We start from the raw sequence: 16244 nt of genomic DNA, 5'->3' as shown, positions 1-16244 counted from the left end.
AATAATACCACTACTAGTTGGATATGAGCTTATGTGGGTTCTTTTATAAAAAGAAAGCTTTATTTTATTTAACAGAGAAAATAACATGTTTCCAACTTTGACAAAAAAAAATCTCCTTGGCTTCATATACATCAGTATTTCAATAATTAACATTTCCATGAATCATCTGCGTCTGTTTTCCTTCATCACTGTGGTCTCTTCTTTCTGAGGAAGACTGTAAACTGTGATGGAGATGTCTGTGTGTTTGAAGACCTGATCCAGTATCTCTGACACGCTCGTCCACTTGAGTCGATCCAGGCCACAGCCGATACTGTCAGAGAAATAGATAAAGAATTTAACTACCACAGCAACTTAATAAATGCCACAATTAGTTGATTTTAAAATGAATTTGTTTATTATTATTTCTCTCAATTAAGGGTCACAAAAGAGAAAAATTATACAAACCGAGGCATCGATATTCTTGATACTTGGTTCTTCAGGCAATGTGACCTCATATCCTCCAGGCTCTGTCTCAGGCTGTCATAGGTGGGTTTCTGGCTTGCCTTTTTCTTTGTGATCTACAATAAAGTAATAGAAAAACAACATTTCATTGCACTAACCACAACAGCTTTTGGATAAAATCTCTCGATTTGTCTAAAAGTGTACATCTAGTGAAGTTTAATCAACATGTGTACCAGATAGTAGACAAAGCGTCCATCGCTTTTCAGTACGGCACACTGTCCTGTCACTTTTTCTGTTTGGATTATAAAGAATAGAAAGACAAAAAGAAATATAATATCCACATTAGAACAAAGCTTGATTAAAAAAAAGATTCATAAATCCCTAGACCCTTAATAACACACCGGAAGACACACACACACACAAAAAGTTAGAAAGTAGAGTTGTTTATCAAAAAGTTTACTAGCCTGAGAACCAAACAAATCAAAAAGCAAAAACTCATGTGTCATTGCTGTGGCACAAAGTGTCTGGGCACTATCCTGTTCAAACACATCCTCCCTCTAATCTGCCAAGACATTTGATGTAATACTAGGCCTTGTTTGACACAAACATTTTAGAGAAAAACTGACGTGCTATCTTTCTATTCAGAGACACTGAATCTGTTGTTAATATCCTTTTATAACCAAAAATAAAGCTTCCAGACTGAAGCGTCCACATGATCTGTCAGTGCCTTGCAAAGCATTTGAGTATCTTCGTGTTGTGCTTAGAGAGACCCTGCACCAAGTTGGCTGCTATTCATGCGAATAAAGTTGTGGGCTAAGCTTCTTTATGCAAAATTAGAGGCATCAGGTCCAACGTCGCCTCTGAAAACTCCCCAAAACTTTCACATGTTAAGGCAAAATTATTCAACCTATTCCTCACTTCAAATGTTCTCAGAAACAAAGTTCAGCAAGTTATTTTTGAAACATAAGACAACGTTTCCAAACGAGTCAGCAGATGGGTGTTTGCTCAGTTTTAGGAGGTTACACAAGAGAGCGAGCACCTGTCAGTCATCCATTATGACGCTGGTAAGTGGCACGCCCAGCAGGATACAAATACAAAGTCACATTTACACATTTGTCATACGATACTACCTTGACTTTCTGTAAGAGTGAATGTGTGTGGAAGAATATGAGTTAATGTGTACACAGAGTCAGACAAAATTGATACAATGTGATACTCTCAGACAGTGTAGAAAAAACTCCTAACCGAGGCTGTTACAAAAGGAAAGCGAGTGAGGAGGAGGTTAAAGGCTTTTAAAAAAAACTGTGTCCATGCTGGTAAAATGATCACAAGACATCTTCATCCCTGATGAATCTTTAATGAAAGGGTTGACTCACTTTGCTCTTTTAACTCAGTCACCCCTTGAAACCTCTTTCTGAATTCCACAGCTATGCCTGCCCCCATACGGATGTCCTCGCTGATGCAGTGGGCCAGAGCTTCACGCGCAGGGCAGGAGAACAGGTCCCCGGTGACATAACTCAGCCTCCACTTGTGTTCTGCAGGCTAACCAGGAGGGGGCAGCATTAGACAATGTCGTGAAGCATAACGACGGAATAACAAATACAGTAAACACTGGTGTCTTGACGGAGAAACCCCAGAAACTGAACTTTACCTTAGTTGTGTGGGTGCTGGCCGACATATGAGGTTCGGACGACATTGACAAGCGAGGGTAAAGCACTTGCAGGGCGATTTGATTTGCTGTTAAGTATCTTGAACACACACTACAAACACACGGAAGTATCGACATTCAATTTCTGCTGGAAGACCTGTTTGCTAGTTTGCACAGTACGCTGTGCGCTACTACAGTCGCTCGTATGACTTAAAAACTGCTACCTGCAGAAAGCTGTTTAACTTACGTATATAACACCGTTCTCGGGAGGTTAGTTGGTTTGGAGGTGTATGAAAAGCTGCTACGTAACATATCGTCTCGCGAGAAATAGCGAGACCTTGTGGACGATCACGCCTTCGGAATGTGAAGGTTTGTCAGATACATATGCAAAACAAATATTTTAACTTTTTCATTAGAATAATTGCAAAGCATACTTTAATAGAACCCCATTTTTAACACTATACACTAATGTTTGTGTTTAGAAGTCTTTTATTCAACGCCTATCAATAAAAGTTGGCTACTTCCTGTGGTCTCCTAAATTTATTTGGTGTTTTATGTTTTAAGAAATTCACATTTGACATTTATTGTGATTTATTAATATGTTTATTGGATAACTCTTTTTTTTGCTTATATTATTACATATAAGAAAATAAAGCAAGGGCAGACAAACAAAACCTACATCATCATACGCAGCAATAAATGAAAGCTTGTGAAAATCTCAGCACTGATGTGGACATGTATCTAAATATGATACAACAGCATATAGCACGTTAGCAGTCAGACAGTATCAGTGTTTTATTTTATATACATATAAACTGCAATATACACAAAATCACAATATGAATAGTTACACATCAGGATTGTGCATGACAGACTGACGGTCTGTGCTTCCCCCTAGAAGTCCGCACTACGGCGTCGCTCATTGAGCCAGTCTCCGGGGTTCACATCCATCTGCAGCATCTTCATCACCCACTTGTCCCTCCGTGCTCCATCGATGAACTCATCCAGTGAGAGCTCCCCTAAGTGACGCAGGACAGTTATTCTTAGTATAGATTTCTTCATTCCTGATAGATGACCATTGTAAAGCTTGCACCCACCTATCCTTTTAATATAAACAAGCAATAACGAATACGCATACAATTTTACAATTAGTGCTTCACAATGCCACAGGTGTTTTAAATCATCCATGGAACATTTTAAGCCATTAGGAACCATTGCAAACACTCACCATCCCCATTTTCATCAACCAGCTCAAATATCCGGTCAACCACTTGGTCTGGGGTCAGCAGATTACATTCTTCATCCAGCTCTCCATGGCAGGCTTTCTTCAGCCGATAAATAGACTGAGAGTTACAGGAAAATATGTTACAGTGACTCCTTCACTGACTAAAGTTCATTAGTCAGTCAATTCAGCTGCATAATATCAACTACGCAGAACGCATGGAGACTTTAAAATAGTAAATATTACCTCCACAATTTCTAGAAGCTCTGTTTTGTCGATGCACCCGCTTCCATCTTTGTCATACATTTTGAATGTCCATTTAAGTTTATGCTCCAGTTTTCCTCGAAGGACTAAGTTCAAAGCTGCCACATACTCCAAGAAATCAATGGTGTTGTCCTGTGTGCACACAAGGTTCAAATGTTGTGAAGGAATACAAGGATGTGACTAAGAACCTAAATGTTTACTTCAGTGTGGACTGTAACCTGTCAGAGAATAGGGAAAATTATCCATTATTCCTAGAGCTAAGCTGAAACATCCAGTTTGCTTGCTGTGTATACCCTGAAAACCCAAGAAGTATTCTCAGTGAAATTGATACATGAGCATTTATGACATTTTTCCTTACTTGTACAAATTAAGTTAGCCCTCAAAATTGCTGCAAATGAGTTTTCTGCCCTTCAAATATTTAAAATGATAATGGGCATCAGCTGAAACAGCACAAGCAACCTTCCGAATCAACAAATGTGTATTAATATCTTGTCCTGCTGTGTAGTTTGGTAACAATGTTAAAATGAGACAGAACTGAAGTTTGTACTTACTCCGTTTTTGTCAAATGCTCGAAACATGTTTTCAATGTAATCTGCAGCTTCCTTGTTATGAGTAACGCCAAAAAAACTCTTGAACTCGTGCATGAACAGCGTTCCACTTGGGCATTCCACAACAAATTTTTTGTACCATTCCTGCAGCTCCGCCACATCGATTTCCTTGTCTTGGTCACTCTCTTCACTCAGGCGTTGACCCATGTTGGTAATATTTTTATTCTTGCTGAAAATAACAAATATTATCTCTTACATTACACAAATCTGGTTTGACCTGGTTACATTTTTTAAGCTTCCACCTACATTACAAAATGAAAAAAGTGCTCAGTTACAGAGTCAGTGGCTGCGGCTAAGTTTGTGCAAATCAGCAAAAACCAAATTGACCAATATGGCATGAAAGTCCATAGAAGCTGAATTGTTATTCGGCTCTCAATTGTGGCAAATCCTTACTGAAAGTGAGGATGAGACACAGACTGCTATGGATCACATGATAAAGGATTAGAAATGAACACTTGTCAAATTCAATTAGTCCACAGCCAGATTATGAGAAGATTGTGCTGCTGCTTGTATCTATACTAAACTAGAAGAAAAACAATACTGTGTGTAAAAGTTGTGGGGGAAAATGACATAAAAGGGTTTTAAGGATCTCTGATTTCATTCAATTTTCACAAATTAAAATGTATTATTATTTAATTATATGATTTAAATTTACTTTAAGGCATAAAATGCCAAAGCTAAGGCCTAAAGTCTGTATAGTGTATAAAAGTTTTGAATCGAGTGATTTAAGGCTTTACAAAGCAGAGCTAGAATTCAAATTTTAGTTTTTGAGGTTATATAATTGAGGGGAAAATCAAATGAATTGATAGAATGATCAAACAAAAGGTCAAGCACATTAAAATAAAGTATTACCTGTGGACTAATAAGTAATCTATTCCAAAATAGAAAGCTCCTGACCCGTCTGATAATTCACTCAGCTCAGTCCTTTAGTTATCCCTGGAAACCCTGACCTTCAGGTGCCAGGTAATTAACTGGTACCCTGATTACTCTATGAATGCCCACTCTAGTCTTACTGAAGCCTATAATAAAATTGTTGTCACTAGTGATGTGCATTTAAATCCACCTCATATCTCAAAATATAAATTCTATTTTGGAAAAGGGTCAAACATCAAGCAGGCTTTTGTTGTTTTGGTTTTTTTTTTAGTAGAAAGCAGACTTGGAAACAGCTATACTTTTTCAATAGAACACCAGCGTTAGCAGGATCTTATCTTTTGTTTATAGGTGAAAACATGGCTTGGCCCATTTCCTTCCTGGCTAAAATATGCGCTGACAACAGGAATAGTGATAATCTTAGCTTAGAGGTTTCAAGGCCATTGAGGAGTCACTGGATGATATCCTTGCACGATTAAAATGATTCACACCTGTCTTACACAAGAGATATTCCCCCTCACCCAGTCATCGTACAAAGGCTTTTACCTGTGCTGATCACCCGTTTCTACACCCATGCCTGGCAGTTTTCTGTAATGTATTATATATATATATATATATATATATATATATATATATATATATATATATATATATATATGTGTATGTATGTGTGTGTGTGTGTCATTGTTACTTCTAGAGTTTTAGCTTAGTAAAATAATGTCAGAGAGAACTGCTGCAAGCTGGTTATTTTCTCTTTTTTATACCTTTCTCTATAAACTATAAGACTGCAGGGGAAGATCCCAGTAGATCAGCAGTTTCAGAGCAGCCTGTTTAGCAACAAAAGTCAGTCAAATCACCCTTTCTTCCTATTCTGAGACTTGCTTTGAACTTTAACAAGTGTTCGTGACCAAGTCCAAATGCCTCAAAGACATTTACATTAAACATTTGCACCTAATAATGTGGCTGTTGAAAAACACTATGCTATCAAACTCATGTTTTGGCTAAGGTTATGGTGTACCACCAGCATATAAATAAACTATGCTAACATTGACATATATATCGCTGAAAGCAGAACGTTTGAGTGGAATGATTTCACAAGTGTGACTAAAATGCTAGATATCAACAGATAGGTGATACAGACAACAACTGTACATAAAATTTCGTATTTTTCTCTGGGCTAAAATTTTATAATGTCAGGAAATGTTTCTATTCTCATAACATTTTGAGTGCAGCTAAACAATAATTCCCTGGACACAATTGTTGTGTTAACATTAACCCGGATAAGCAACTCCCTTAACACCAGCTGGGCAAAGTACGGTACACTTCAAATTTCAGCATTTATTGCTTTCCATGAATACTATGATACAAGCGCAAGCCTTCAGTTTCCAGCGATGATCAGTTTTACGAAGGCAGTGGACATTTATTACAAGTCTACAAAAACTGATTTACATACTGATACATACTGTAAAAATTCCTAATTATCAAAAGTGACGACTGTAAACTAAGGTATGACATACATACAGTGTAAAAGTACCTTGTATTCTGTTTACAGGGCTTGATGCAGAAATGGCTACCCTTAAGCAAAAGCAATATTCTATCTAACCAAACTGGTTACTACAATACCGTTTTATACTGGCTTCATAGAATGAAAACCAAAACTATAACATTTTCCACATCCTTCAAGGGGTCAAAGCTGACAAGTGCAAGATAATGTTAATAAGAAATATATTTACGGTATGTGCTTCATAGAAAAAGCAAACAGAAATATGTGAAGCATTGCTTCACATTCTATATGGCAGGTGTCCTCGTTCACCTTAAGAGACACATTCATTAGTGAGATAGTCAAAACAACTGTGCTTAGGCTAAAACAAACTCTATCAAACATATCTTTATGGAAATACATGCCGAATGAATAATGAAAATTCAGAGTACATCAGTTACATTAGTTATTAGGGTTCAATTATTACGTTCAGATATAAAAATCAGGGAAAAAAGATTAGAAAAACTTTTAGTCAACAGTGAAAAAGGCAGTCTCCATAATCTTCTTTTACATCCATGCCTTCCAGTTTAAAGACCAGGTGATGTGAGGCCTTGAGAATTGAAACTGATTAGGACAAAAAGATCCTTCTGTGAGGAATCTAGAGGTTCACATCACTCTTGGTCCTTACAGGTCCACAGTGCTACAGATATACCCTTGGTGTGGTATCATACAGTGTAAAAAAAGAAGAAAAAAAAAGTCAGATGGCAGACAGGCCTTGAAGTTAGTCAAGTTCCCCAGGCTCTATTGCAGTCTCTGCACTCTTTGAAATGCCAGCAACGCCCTCTGTTGACAAGTCTGGTGAATTACTGGAAGAGGGTATCTGCTTGTCACTGCTTAAGTCATCTCCATCGCTGCTGTTTCCTTCCCCACTGTCCAGCTCAAAACTTTCCTCTGATGGAACAGGCTGCTCAGATTTGTCCACAGTGCTATCGCTCTTCAGACTGTGATCAGCCGTATCCTCAGATGAGTCTTCTTCCACCTCAGAGGGTCCTGATTGTGTGCTTTTTGGCTCTGGAAGCAAAGTAGAAGGTATTTTAACATGATGTTTTAAGTGACATTCTGCGGCAACTAACTGGTAGGCTATCCAGCTGAATATGTCAATTTAAAGACTAGTGCAATAATACTTTAATATGGAAAGACACATCAATGCACCTTTATCAGAAGCTAAGAAGGTATAAGGTGAGAGATTTTCACAAAACTATTCAGATCATTTGCCTGTTTGAAGGGCACAGAAATCTTGCTTTAACTTTAGGCTAACTAGGTTTTAGTCAGTTTGCATTTATGTTCTACTACAGAGAAATGGCAACAGCCAAGAGATCTGTACTAAAAAGATCTATGTTGTCTTTTTTGTAACACGTATAAGCCCCTGTGTATTTGGATTTATAAGAATGCAACTATTATGAAGACACTATCAATTACTGTAGTGTCAGAAGTCATAAAATAGCCTAAATAAGGATCATGAACACATACCATGATTGTCCGATACACTAGGTGTGTCACAAGATGTTCCACTTTTGTATTCTTGACCACAGGAGTGTTTTGAAGACTCTGGTGTCTCTGGCGAGCTCTCTGGCGAGCTCTCTGGCCCTTGATGGCAAGACGACTCATTTTTTTCATTTGTTGTTTCATTCTCCTCCGTTTCATCAAATTTCAGTCTCTTCACCTCTTGCTTATCACCATCAGAATCCTCTTCTTCTGGGTGTTTATTCTTTATCCCACTATTTGGCGTCATCTCACCTTCTGATAGTGAGGTTTCACTGAAACAAACACAGTAAAATCTGTTAAACAGATTATATACTGAAATGCCAGCCAATGAGTTGCTCTTTGTTTGTTTTTTTCTTAAGGCAGGGTCTTGACAAAACCTAATTATAAACGAGAGGTCAAGAGAGGAGATATAAAAAAACTAACAAAAAACTAAAAAGCAGGAATTAGTGTAGTGTAGTACTGTGTCAAGAGTATAAAACACTCTTGTTAGGACATATTACCAGATCAAACAACTTACCTTACGCACTGCTCCTCCACCTCCTCTGTGGCTGGCTCTGGTTCTTTGCTGACTGGACAATCAGGGAGCCCGTTGGTGGAAAGTGATGTTGGCAATGACAGCTTTGGTCTGTTAAGTGGTTTTGGTGTGTCTGGCCCATTCACATTTCTACTCCAAAAGAACAAACTATTATTTCTGACAGGCAAGATAGCTTTGTCTTTACTATACTGTGGTTGTCCTTATGTAATACGGCTTTAAAATGTTCCCACTTGTTAGTAGTTTATGAAGCAATTTCAAATTTGTATAAATCAGTCACTGACATTTTGCACCCACCTGTCTGTATACAGAGAAGAGTTGCCAGGAAACATCACCCCATTCATTCTGTTTATACTGGATGCCCCATTTTTCCTTTAAAGAGGTAGAAAGGCACAGGTAACTGGCTGTTAAATGGCTGCCGTAAGTGTGACTCAATAATAATGCATAAAATCTCAGGGGACCATTACTGTCAACAGAAGCAGCTTGAGAAAAATACAGCACACAGAAGAGCAAAGGAAACAGAATCTTAACAGCCAATGTACTCACTCTGATGTGGGGTAGATACAGCTCACCACCATTACATTCTGAAAAGGAGAAAAAAATATAAGCTTTTTTTTCAAGCCATGAAATGTACATTTACATTCTGATATGCTAATATTGTTTATCTTTTTGTTCAAATACTAAGATAATATGGTTTATTGCTCACCTTCTCCAAACCCCTGAGAAACTTGTCTGTTCCTGTGTAGTTTCGCTTAGGGTCCATAAGGAGTTCACACAGACGCTGAATGGTGAATGGGATTCTGTAAAGTTAGAGAAATATTTAGGATCAGGGAACAGATGATGATGAGTATAAGCAAGTAAGAGTTTAATACATGCAGCAAAAAAGAGAGAGAGAAAAAAAAAAAGAATAATCTGCATGTATCTGGTCAGCCACAGTCATAAATGATCACAAGCTATGATGCAAATAATTTAGTGAGATTGCTTATTAACATAACACTTCATATAGTTTGTTTTAAAGTGTTAAAAGTGTTCCCACGCACACACCAATTGCTCAAATACAGATATTTGAGAGCAAGGCAATGATTTTAGAACCTAAAAAGGCTGCTTCCAACTAAATACGTTACTTTGCAAAATATGCCCAAAAACTATTCTCACTGAAGGTGGAATCAATAGATCTGCTTCACCAAACACTGTTGAATACACCCAGGCTACTAAGCAGGAGATGCTAGCAGTTGGTGATGTGAGGCCCAAAAGTAAACAAATGACTCCATCCAGCATTGCTGGAGCGCTTGCTAGTTGTACTCTATATGATAGCAAGATCACATCCCATTGTTCATTTTTTATATCACAATATTGTGCAACCTCCCAAAGAGTTATAATGTTAAGATACCTTGGGTATTGTTAAACACTTCTTTTATTCTTTTAATTAAAATTTCCAGGGGAAAACACTCGGTATACTACTGTGTCACTGCTATTGCACTATAAGCCTGCTGTTGGCATCTTGTTTCAGTAGATTCACACTGCAGTCACACTGCCTGCAAGATTCAATTAGCAATTCAGTATTTTTTCCACCTATCAGAAATATCATTATTGCAGATTTTCTTAAAATATTGTGATATAATTTATGAGGGTATATTGCCCACCCTGTTAGTCACAGTGCAGCACACAGTGGGCAGAATAAAATATGAGTAAACCTTGTACATTTTTTATATAAAATGCATGCTCAAACGTTTTTGTGGTTATGTTTTGATTTAACAGACAGCATATAAGAATACCAATAATAAAAACTATTGGTTAAAACTCAGTCACTACTGAAGTTGTGACTAAGGATTTGTTTACCATTGCTCATTATAATCTCAACTCACCCATTGTATCCATCCACTATTTTTAAGATCCTCTTCCTCATTTCTTCAAATGGGACAATATCTACATTGGGATTATGTGGTCCTCTCTGTTCTGGTGTTGCAGCATGAAAATCATCCATGACTTTTTCCAATTTAAACATGAAGTATGTTTTGAACTGTGACCATGGGATCCTGTAAGACAATGCAAGTTTGCTTTAAACAAATCTACTAGGGCACTGCTGATTTTATTTGCAGGAAAACTGATGTCAGTATTTCTGTTTGGCAAAAAGAAAAGTGTAAAATTGTTAAGTGCAGTTGTGTAAAATTTGAAAATGGGTGTAGCCATCGTTCTTGACATGTACCCATGGTACTCACATCGGTTGCCCCGTCTTGGCAATATGACACAAAAATTGCTCCAATGGGGGACAGGTGTCTTTCTTCCCTTTCTTCTCAAAATCTGCAAAAGCCAACATTGAGGAAAAAAAAGAAAGTTTAACTTTAATAACTTTAAAACAAGCTAGGAAACAACGCTGATCCCCAAGATAATAAAACAAATGCATGCGGCTGCACTGAACTAAATATGAAAGTTGAATACTTTTAAAATAACCTGAGAAGATAATGTTTGGTTTCAGGCTTCTCCAAATTACAGTGACATCAATTAAAATATTTACTGCTGCATCAAAAGACAATACATTTATTAAAGAAGACCAAATATTAAGTGCAACTTCATAAAATCCCCAAACCGTTCTCAGTTAACTATATGGAAAGTTCCCACAAGTTAGTTAGCTAGCATTTTATTGTTAGCAGCATGTTGTGACGTTATCAAGCTAGCTGTTTACATAATCGCTAAGCGTCCGTGGGGAAATAAAAAGGTGTAAAGTGTGTGAAGACGAAATTTTTGCATGCAGAAGACAGCATTAAAATGGTGAAATCATGCAGAGACTGAATTCAGAGACGCTAGATGCTTCTTCTAAACGCTAGTTGTTGTTGATAAGCTAAGTTACGAGATAACGTAGTTAGCAAACATGAGACATTTTGCTCAGGGCATTAAACCAAACATAAAGGAAATAATTAAGCTAATAATAACTCATTTAACAACTGCAAACATTGCCTTGAAACGCTTCCAACAATGCGTCGATGTCCATTGCTGTGGCCAGTCACAGACAAGAAATACTTGCAGGTTAGTATCACGTTAGCAGGTAGCAACCCAACAAAGCTGGTGGCAGTGACGACTGCGCATGTCAGCAATTACGTATTCACATTTGCGGAAGACGCGAAGATCAACAAAGCAGAGCTCTACCCCCCGCAAAGAAATAAGTTGCTAAAATTAAAATACTTGTTATTCTCGCCGCGGAGGTATTAATATTTTCATTTACTGGATGTGCAGGATTACGTGACGGAAACTTCTCGATCGCTCTGGCGCGCTGTAGATGCCGCAGGCAGTCAGCGGGGCGTCATCGTTTTGTGTTGTGACGGCGCAAACCGGTGAAGCGACCAATGAGTCAGCAGCTGATCGTGGTTAGTTTTACCTAAGGAGCCTATATATTTACACCGCGGACGACGGCAACAGTGAAAGCAAGACATCGGCTAGTTTTTAATACGTGGTCACTTGGCTTTCAGTGGTAACGATGGCAGTTCCAGTAGCTGCATTACAACTGAGCTCATCATCCAGCCCGAGTCTGCTGGAGCACAACATTCATATCAGTGACAGAAATTTGGGAGGGATTTCTAATAACAATAACAATGGAAATGACACCCTGCCTTTACATTCTCCGTGGACATTCTGGCTCGACAGGTAAGAAACTGTTTAATTTCACCTACTCCCGCTTGTCTTAGCAGTTGCTGTAGTTGTCTGGGTGAACTCTTTGTTGTTGACCTCTTATGGAGAACAAAGAGGGGAAATGAATTTATCAGGCCTCTACTGTAAGTCAGGCATTGCAGCTTAGATAATATAACAAGTGATCTTAACAGCAAAACGCGGATTGTTGTTGTTTTTTCTTTATTTAATCAGAAAAGAACATTGCACGAGATACACATACAAAATTTTTGGTAATGGTGATGCAGCTTATCTGCCAACTGTTTCCTGTCTGACCTACATAAACAATTCCTCTTCTTGGAAGGATCTTAAAATAAGCAAAGGGTGTAATTATGACTGGCTACCTGAATATTAATAACTCGGTGTGATTTCAGATAAGGTCACTGTACGTTCTTATTAGCACAGGTGTTATTCTGTTGCTGCTCATGTGATTGTTATTGTTTAGTGAGTCACTACTTCTGTTTAAGTAAAATTTACTTTTACTTTTCAATAAAGTTTCTAGTTTGACACTAAGTAATCACACTAAGTAAGCAACACAGTTACACAAGCCCATCGTCCACTGTGTGCACAAATCAGAGGGTGCAGTGTTCAAACGGGGTCAGTGTTGTTTACTGTTTACTGGCGTTTTTTGTCATCTGATCCCCCCCCCCCCAAAAAAAAAAAAAAAAACTCTCTACCCCATCCTGTCTGCTCAAAGGGCATGATTTGGACACATGTGATTAATATAGCTCAGAAAAACGGTTTATTTAGTTGATCTGAGATATTTATAAGCTTGAATTTAAAAAAGAAAAGAAGGTAGAATCTGATTTTCTTTTCATGATAGATCTCTACCAGGAACAACAGCAGCTGAGTGTGAGTCAAACTTGAAGAAAATCTACACTGTGGAGACTGTCCAGGTATGATGACTACACAAAGTGGTTGTACATTTGTTGGTGGTTGGTGTTTAAAATGTTTATGATTGATGTCCTTGTATTTAAAAGCAATTCATAATTTTATTCAAAGTACTCTCAGCTCTTGACTAAGCGTCTTGTAATAGGAATGCCAGTTTATCAGTGGGTGTGTGTAGATAAGAGTAATGAGGAAGTTCTTTTTGGCCACTGCAAAATATCATCAAGGCCAAATGTCTGTACTCTGTGTGTTGGTAAATGGTTCAATAAAATGACCCATTTCCTCTGTTCACCTTTGCTCTGGAGTAGAACTTTTGGAGAGTTTACAACAACATACCTGGGGTCTCCAGCTTGCCGCTGAGATGGAGCTATCATCTGATGAGAGGAGAAAGAAAACCACTCTGGTGAGATGAACCTCAAGAACAACATTTGTTTTCACATGATGTCATTTTTATCATTTGTAATGGCACTTCCTTGTTTGCATACAGGGAAGAAGAAAGCAATGCCAAAGGTGGTGTGTGGAAAATGAAAGTACCCAAAGAATGCACTGTAAGTTTTACAACACATTTAAGCGTTTGTTTTGTACGCTATCTACTTTCATGATCATTAAATAAAGCTGTCTTCTCATTTATAGTCTGCTGTGTGGAAGGAGTTGCTTTTGGCTATTATTGGAGAGCAGTTCAGTGATTATTGTGCTGCAGGTAAAATTCTTTTAAATGTTTTTGACTGTGATTATTTATTTATTTATTTATTTATTTATTTATTTATATATAGATAGATAGATAGATAGATAGATAGATAGATAGAGATATATATATATATATCTCTATCTATCTATCTATCTATATATGAGAGAGATATATCTATATCTCTTGCAAACACTATGAGTCAGAAATGCTTAATAATTATTATTTTTTACAGAGGATGAAGTAGTTGGAGTCAGCGTTAGTATAAGAGACAGAGAAGATGTCGTTCAGGTCTGGAATGGAAATGCTTCTTGTGTTAGCGAGTCAAACATCATAGGAAGGATCAACGAGCTCCTTCCACAAGTACCTTTTAAAGCGGTGTTTTATAAACGTGAGTATTTTCTTCTTTTCTTTGGGTGCGGTATTATCATTTTTAATGACTGAAATCATGAGATGTGATAAGATCTTCTGTTATATTTCAGCCCACGAGGAGCACCATGCTTTCGAAGGAGGTAGATCAAGACATTAGCAACTCTCAAGAACCTTTTTTTGTGTGGGTTTGTTTTGTTTTGTTTTGCTCATGAACGTGTTTTAATTTTCTTTTGGGAAGGGGGGGGGGGGGTGTGATAATACTGGGGCAAATTTTGGAGCATTCGATTTGCTTCATGTATCATTTTAATTACCTCAATGTATTTCACGTATAACGCCTCAAAGTCAAGGAAATTTCACATCTTTTAAGTATTATTGTCATACATGATAAAAAATATCATTGTTTTAGTCTAAAGTAAAGCCATTTTAGTTAAAATATGTCTACAGGAGTATTTGTATGTTTTAAGTATTTTTTTATTTTTATTTTTTATTTTAATACTGCACAATTTTACAGAATTGTAACCAAAACAGTAATTTGTGTAGATGTATTCTAGCTTACTTTGTGTAGTTTACCAAGAACATAAAAAGCTAGGTCTTTGAACTACATCTAATTTTGGGGCAAATTTGAGCAAAGAAAGTATCACAAGCAAACCTTTATATTAACAACACATTACACAGCTTTTCTAGCCAACAATTTTATCTTTTTGTAAATTACAGTAAGAAAATACTGTTGTCTGTTCAGGACAAGATGAATAATTAGTATTCTGTAAGGCGACTATGTGAATATAAATTGCACTTTTTTTTTCTTGTGTAGAATAAGAAGAATGGGGAAAAGAATATGTTAGTGTTACAATAAAGTGACCTTGGTGCACAAGACACCTTGAGTAGATGCTGAGAAATATATGCAATAATTTCTATTCTGTAGGAAATTTGCCGTGTTGTGGTTGTCATTTTTATTTAAGCCTCTGCTCCATATCAAGCACTTTGTACTGTGTGTATATAAGACGTCTCATAATCCCTCTGGAGTTAACAGCATATGGAGTTGTGGTAACTGAGACCAAATACAATTTGGTTTTGTGTCACCTATCTAATCAAGTGCAATGTTTTTATGTATTCTCTTAAGTCTGAAGTACATAAAACTGCCCCCAGAAAAATATGACCAATAAATACACAACACAGAGAAAGCTATCACGAGGGCACAAAGAAGCTGTTGCTGTTTGGAGCCAATTTAAATATTTTTAAGAAGAGATGTTATTGTAGCAGCAATGCCAAAACTACAGGAAAAAAGTTCATTAGTGATAGTTTATTTCTGTTGTACTAAGGTGGTTTTAGTTTCTCGAAAATTCATTGCCTCTGTGGTGTCATATGAGTAAACCTATGTGCAATTTAAAATCAGCCATGTTTAAGCATTGTCAAAATTCATGTTAAAATGTCTCACAAAAGGCGCCTTTTCAACAGAGCTTTTTTTTTTCTTTTTTCTTTTTTAACTGATACTGCAATACTCATACAATTGACTTGATTTCCACAAAATTACCATTGACACCAACAGAAAGACTGCTGCTGTCATTTATCAATCAAATGTTGACGTATTTGTAATGTGGCTCAGCTTCAGTACTCTGCTAGATGAATATAGCACTTGCCAAAATTGCTTTCTTTAACCCGTAACGTTTCGTTTTTATAGTAACGTTAAGAGCACATACTGTAGGATAAGAGAATAACAATAGCGTTTCCTTGCACATGTACAGCTGACTAGTCATTGCAGATCTCAGACCTTGTAACTGATTGTTGATCTTGGATGGTGCCTTGTGTTCATCAGCAGTTTACATTGTTAAAGTCTTCTGTTTGTATGATTTGTATGATGATGTTTAAAAGAAATAAAAATGTTCAAACTTTCATGTTTTTTCTTTCTTTTTATTGATACTTTTCTGCTATAGTTTAATTAAACTGAATATGAAAGAATATACTGAAATTTTAGGTGCTATCATAATAGAAAAACACTGTCGACAGGAGTCCCAGAAAAGGTCATGTTTTA

At 37.1% G+C, this 16244-nt stretch overlaps 4 protein-coding genes across 5 annotated transcripts; 1 reads left to right on the top strand and 3 right to left on the bottom strand.

Annotated features, from left to right (window-relative positions):
- Nucleotides 1-38: 38 nt before the first annotated feature.
- Nucleotides 39-2401, bottom strand: oard1 (O-acyl-ADP-ribose deacylase 1). Its single transcript, XM_085395035.1, has 6 exons — nucleotides 2337-2401; nucleotides 2093-2201; nucleotides 1818-1983; nucleotides 675-733; nucleotides 445-557; nucleotides 39-310 (listed from the first exon to the last, which is right to left on the bottom strand). The coding sequence occupies exons 1-6, from the start codon at nucleotides 2399-2401 to the stop codon at nucleotides 163-165; spliced, it is 660 nt and encodes a 219-aa protein (XP_085251161.1). The 3' UTR covers nucleotides 39-162.
- A 582-nt stretch (nucleotides 2402-2983) lies between these two features.
- guca1b (guanylate cyclase activator 1B) lies at nucleotides 2984-4333 on the bottom strand. The gene is made up of 4 exons (XM_085393505.1): nucleotides 4127-4333; nucleotides 3558-3707; nucleotides 3318-3432; nucleotides 2984-3108 (listed from the first exon to the last, which is right to left on the bottom strand). Exons 1-4 carry the CDS (start codon nucleotides 4328-4330, stop codon nucleotides 2984-2986), a joined length of 594 nt encoding a protein of 197 aa, XP_085249631.1. The 5' UTR covers nucleotides 4331-4333.
- A 2027-nt stretch (nucleotides 4334-6360) lies between these two features.
- LOC146645341 (serine/threonine-protein phosphatase 4 regulatory subunit 2-A-like) lies at nucleotides 6361-11849 on the bottom strand. 2 transcript variants are annotated; one of them, XM_085393997.1, is made up of 9 exons: nucleotides 11831-11849; nucleotides 10830-10911; nucleotides 10476-10646; nucleotides 9317-9410; nucleotides 9157-9194; nucleotides 8908-8982; nucleotides 8596-8742; nucleotides 8064-8350; nucleotides 6361-7604 (listed from the first exon to the last, which is right to left on the bottom strand). In XM_085393997.1, coding segments are annotated over exons 2-9 (1104 nt in total). In that variant the 5' UTR covers nucleotides 10832-10911; nucleotides 11831-11849; the 3' UTR covers nucleotides 6361-7314. The 2 variants fall into 2 exon arrangements, with proteins under 2 accessions (XP_085250123.1, XP_085250122.1); XM_085393996.1 differs by lacking the exon at nucleotides 11831-11849 and adding an exon at nucleotides 11566-11720.
- Nucleotides 11822-16105, top strand: LOC146645340 (eukaryotic translation initiation factor 4E type 3-like). The gene is made up of 7 exons (XM_085393998.1): nucleotides 11822-12249; nucleotides 13094-13166; nucleotides 13467-13561; nucleotides 13646-13706; nucleotides 13792-13858; nucleotides 14079-14234; nucleotides 14326-16105. Exons 1-7 carry the CDS (start codon nucleotides 12083-12085, stop codon nucleotides 14370-14372), a joined length of 666 nt encoding a protein of 221 aa, XP_085250124.1. The 5' UTR covers nucleotides 11822-12082; the 3' UTR covers nucleotides 14373-16105.
- Nucleotides 16106-16244: the final 139 nt, after the last annotated feature.

This window comes from Rhamphochromis longiceps, linkage group LG20 (genome assembly GCF_057381845.1).
Source record: "Rhamphochromis longiceps isolate RC_006_pf linkage group LG20, R_longiceps_female_GT1.1, whole genome shotgun sequence".
NCBI lineage: Eukaryota > Metazoa > Chordata > Actinopteri > Cichliformes > Cichlidae > Rhamphochromis > Rhamphochromis longiceps.
This window is presented reverse-complemented; position numbering and strand designations above follow the sequence as displayed.

Excerpts from the sequence above, each read along its gene's own strand:
- oard1 (XM_085395035.1), bottom strand. The coding sequence starts at position 2,401 with ATGTTACGTAGCAGCTTTTCATACACCTCCAAACCAACTAACCTCCCG. Across the intron at positions 2,202-2,336 it reads CCGAGAACGGTGTTATATAC|TGTGTGTTCAAGATACTTAA; the intron begins GTAAGTTAAACA and ends GTGTGTTTGTAG. Across the intron at positions 734-1,817 it reads GACTGAGTTAAAAGAGCAAA|AAAAAGTGACAGGACAGTGT; the intron begins GTGAGTCAACCC and ends TAATCCAAACAG.
- guca1b (XM_085393505.1), bottom strand. The coding sequence starts at position 4,330 with ATGGGTCAACGCCTGAGTGAAGAGAGTGACCAAGACAAGGAAATCGAT. Across the intron at positions 3,708-4,126 it reads GAGCATTTGACAAAAACGGA|GACAACACCATTGATTTCTT; the intron begins GTAAGTACAAAC and ends GTGTGCACACAG. Across the intron at positions 3,109-3,317 it reads GGTTGATGAAAATGGGGATG|GGGAGCTCTCACTGGATGAG; the intron begins GTGAGTGTTTGC and ends TGCGTCACTTAG.
- LOC146645341 (XM_085393996.1), bottom strand. The coding sequence starts at position 11,599 with ATGGACATCGACGCATTGTTGGAAGCGTTTCAAG. Across the intron at positions 10,647-10,829 it reads GCCAAGACGGGGCAACCGAT|GATCCCATGGTCACAGTTCA; the intron begins GTGAGTACCATG and ends ATTGTCTTACAG. Across the intron at positions 7,605-8,063 it reads TAGTGTATCGGACAATCATG|AGCCAAAAAGCACACAATCA; the intron begins GTATGTGTTCAT and ends CTTTGCTTCCAG.
- LOC146645340 (XM_085393998.1), top strand. The coding sequence starts at position 12,083 with ATGGCAGTTCCAGTAGCTGCATTACAACTGAGCTCATCATCCAGCCCG. Across the intron at positions 13,167-13,466 it reads ACACTGTGGAGACTGTCCAG|AACTTTTGGAGAGTTTACAA; the intron begins GTATGATGACTA and ends GCTCTGGAGTAG. Across the intron at positions 13,859-14,078 it reads CAGTGATTATTGTGCTGCAG|AGGATGAAGTAGTTGGAGTC; the intron begins GTAAAATTCTTT and ends TATTTTTTACAG.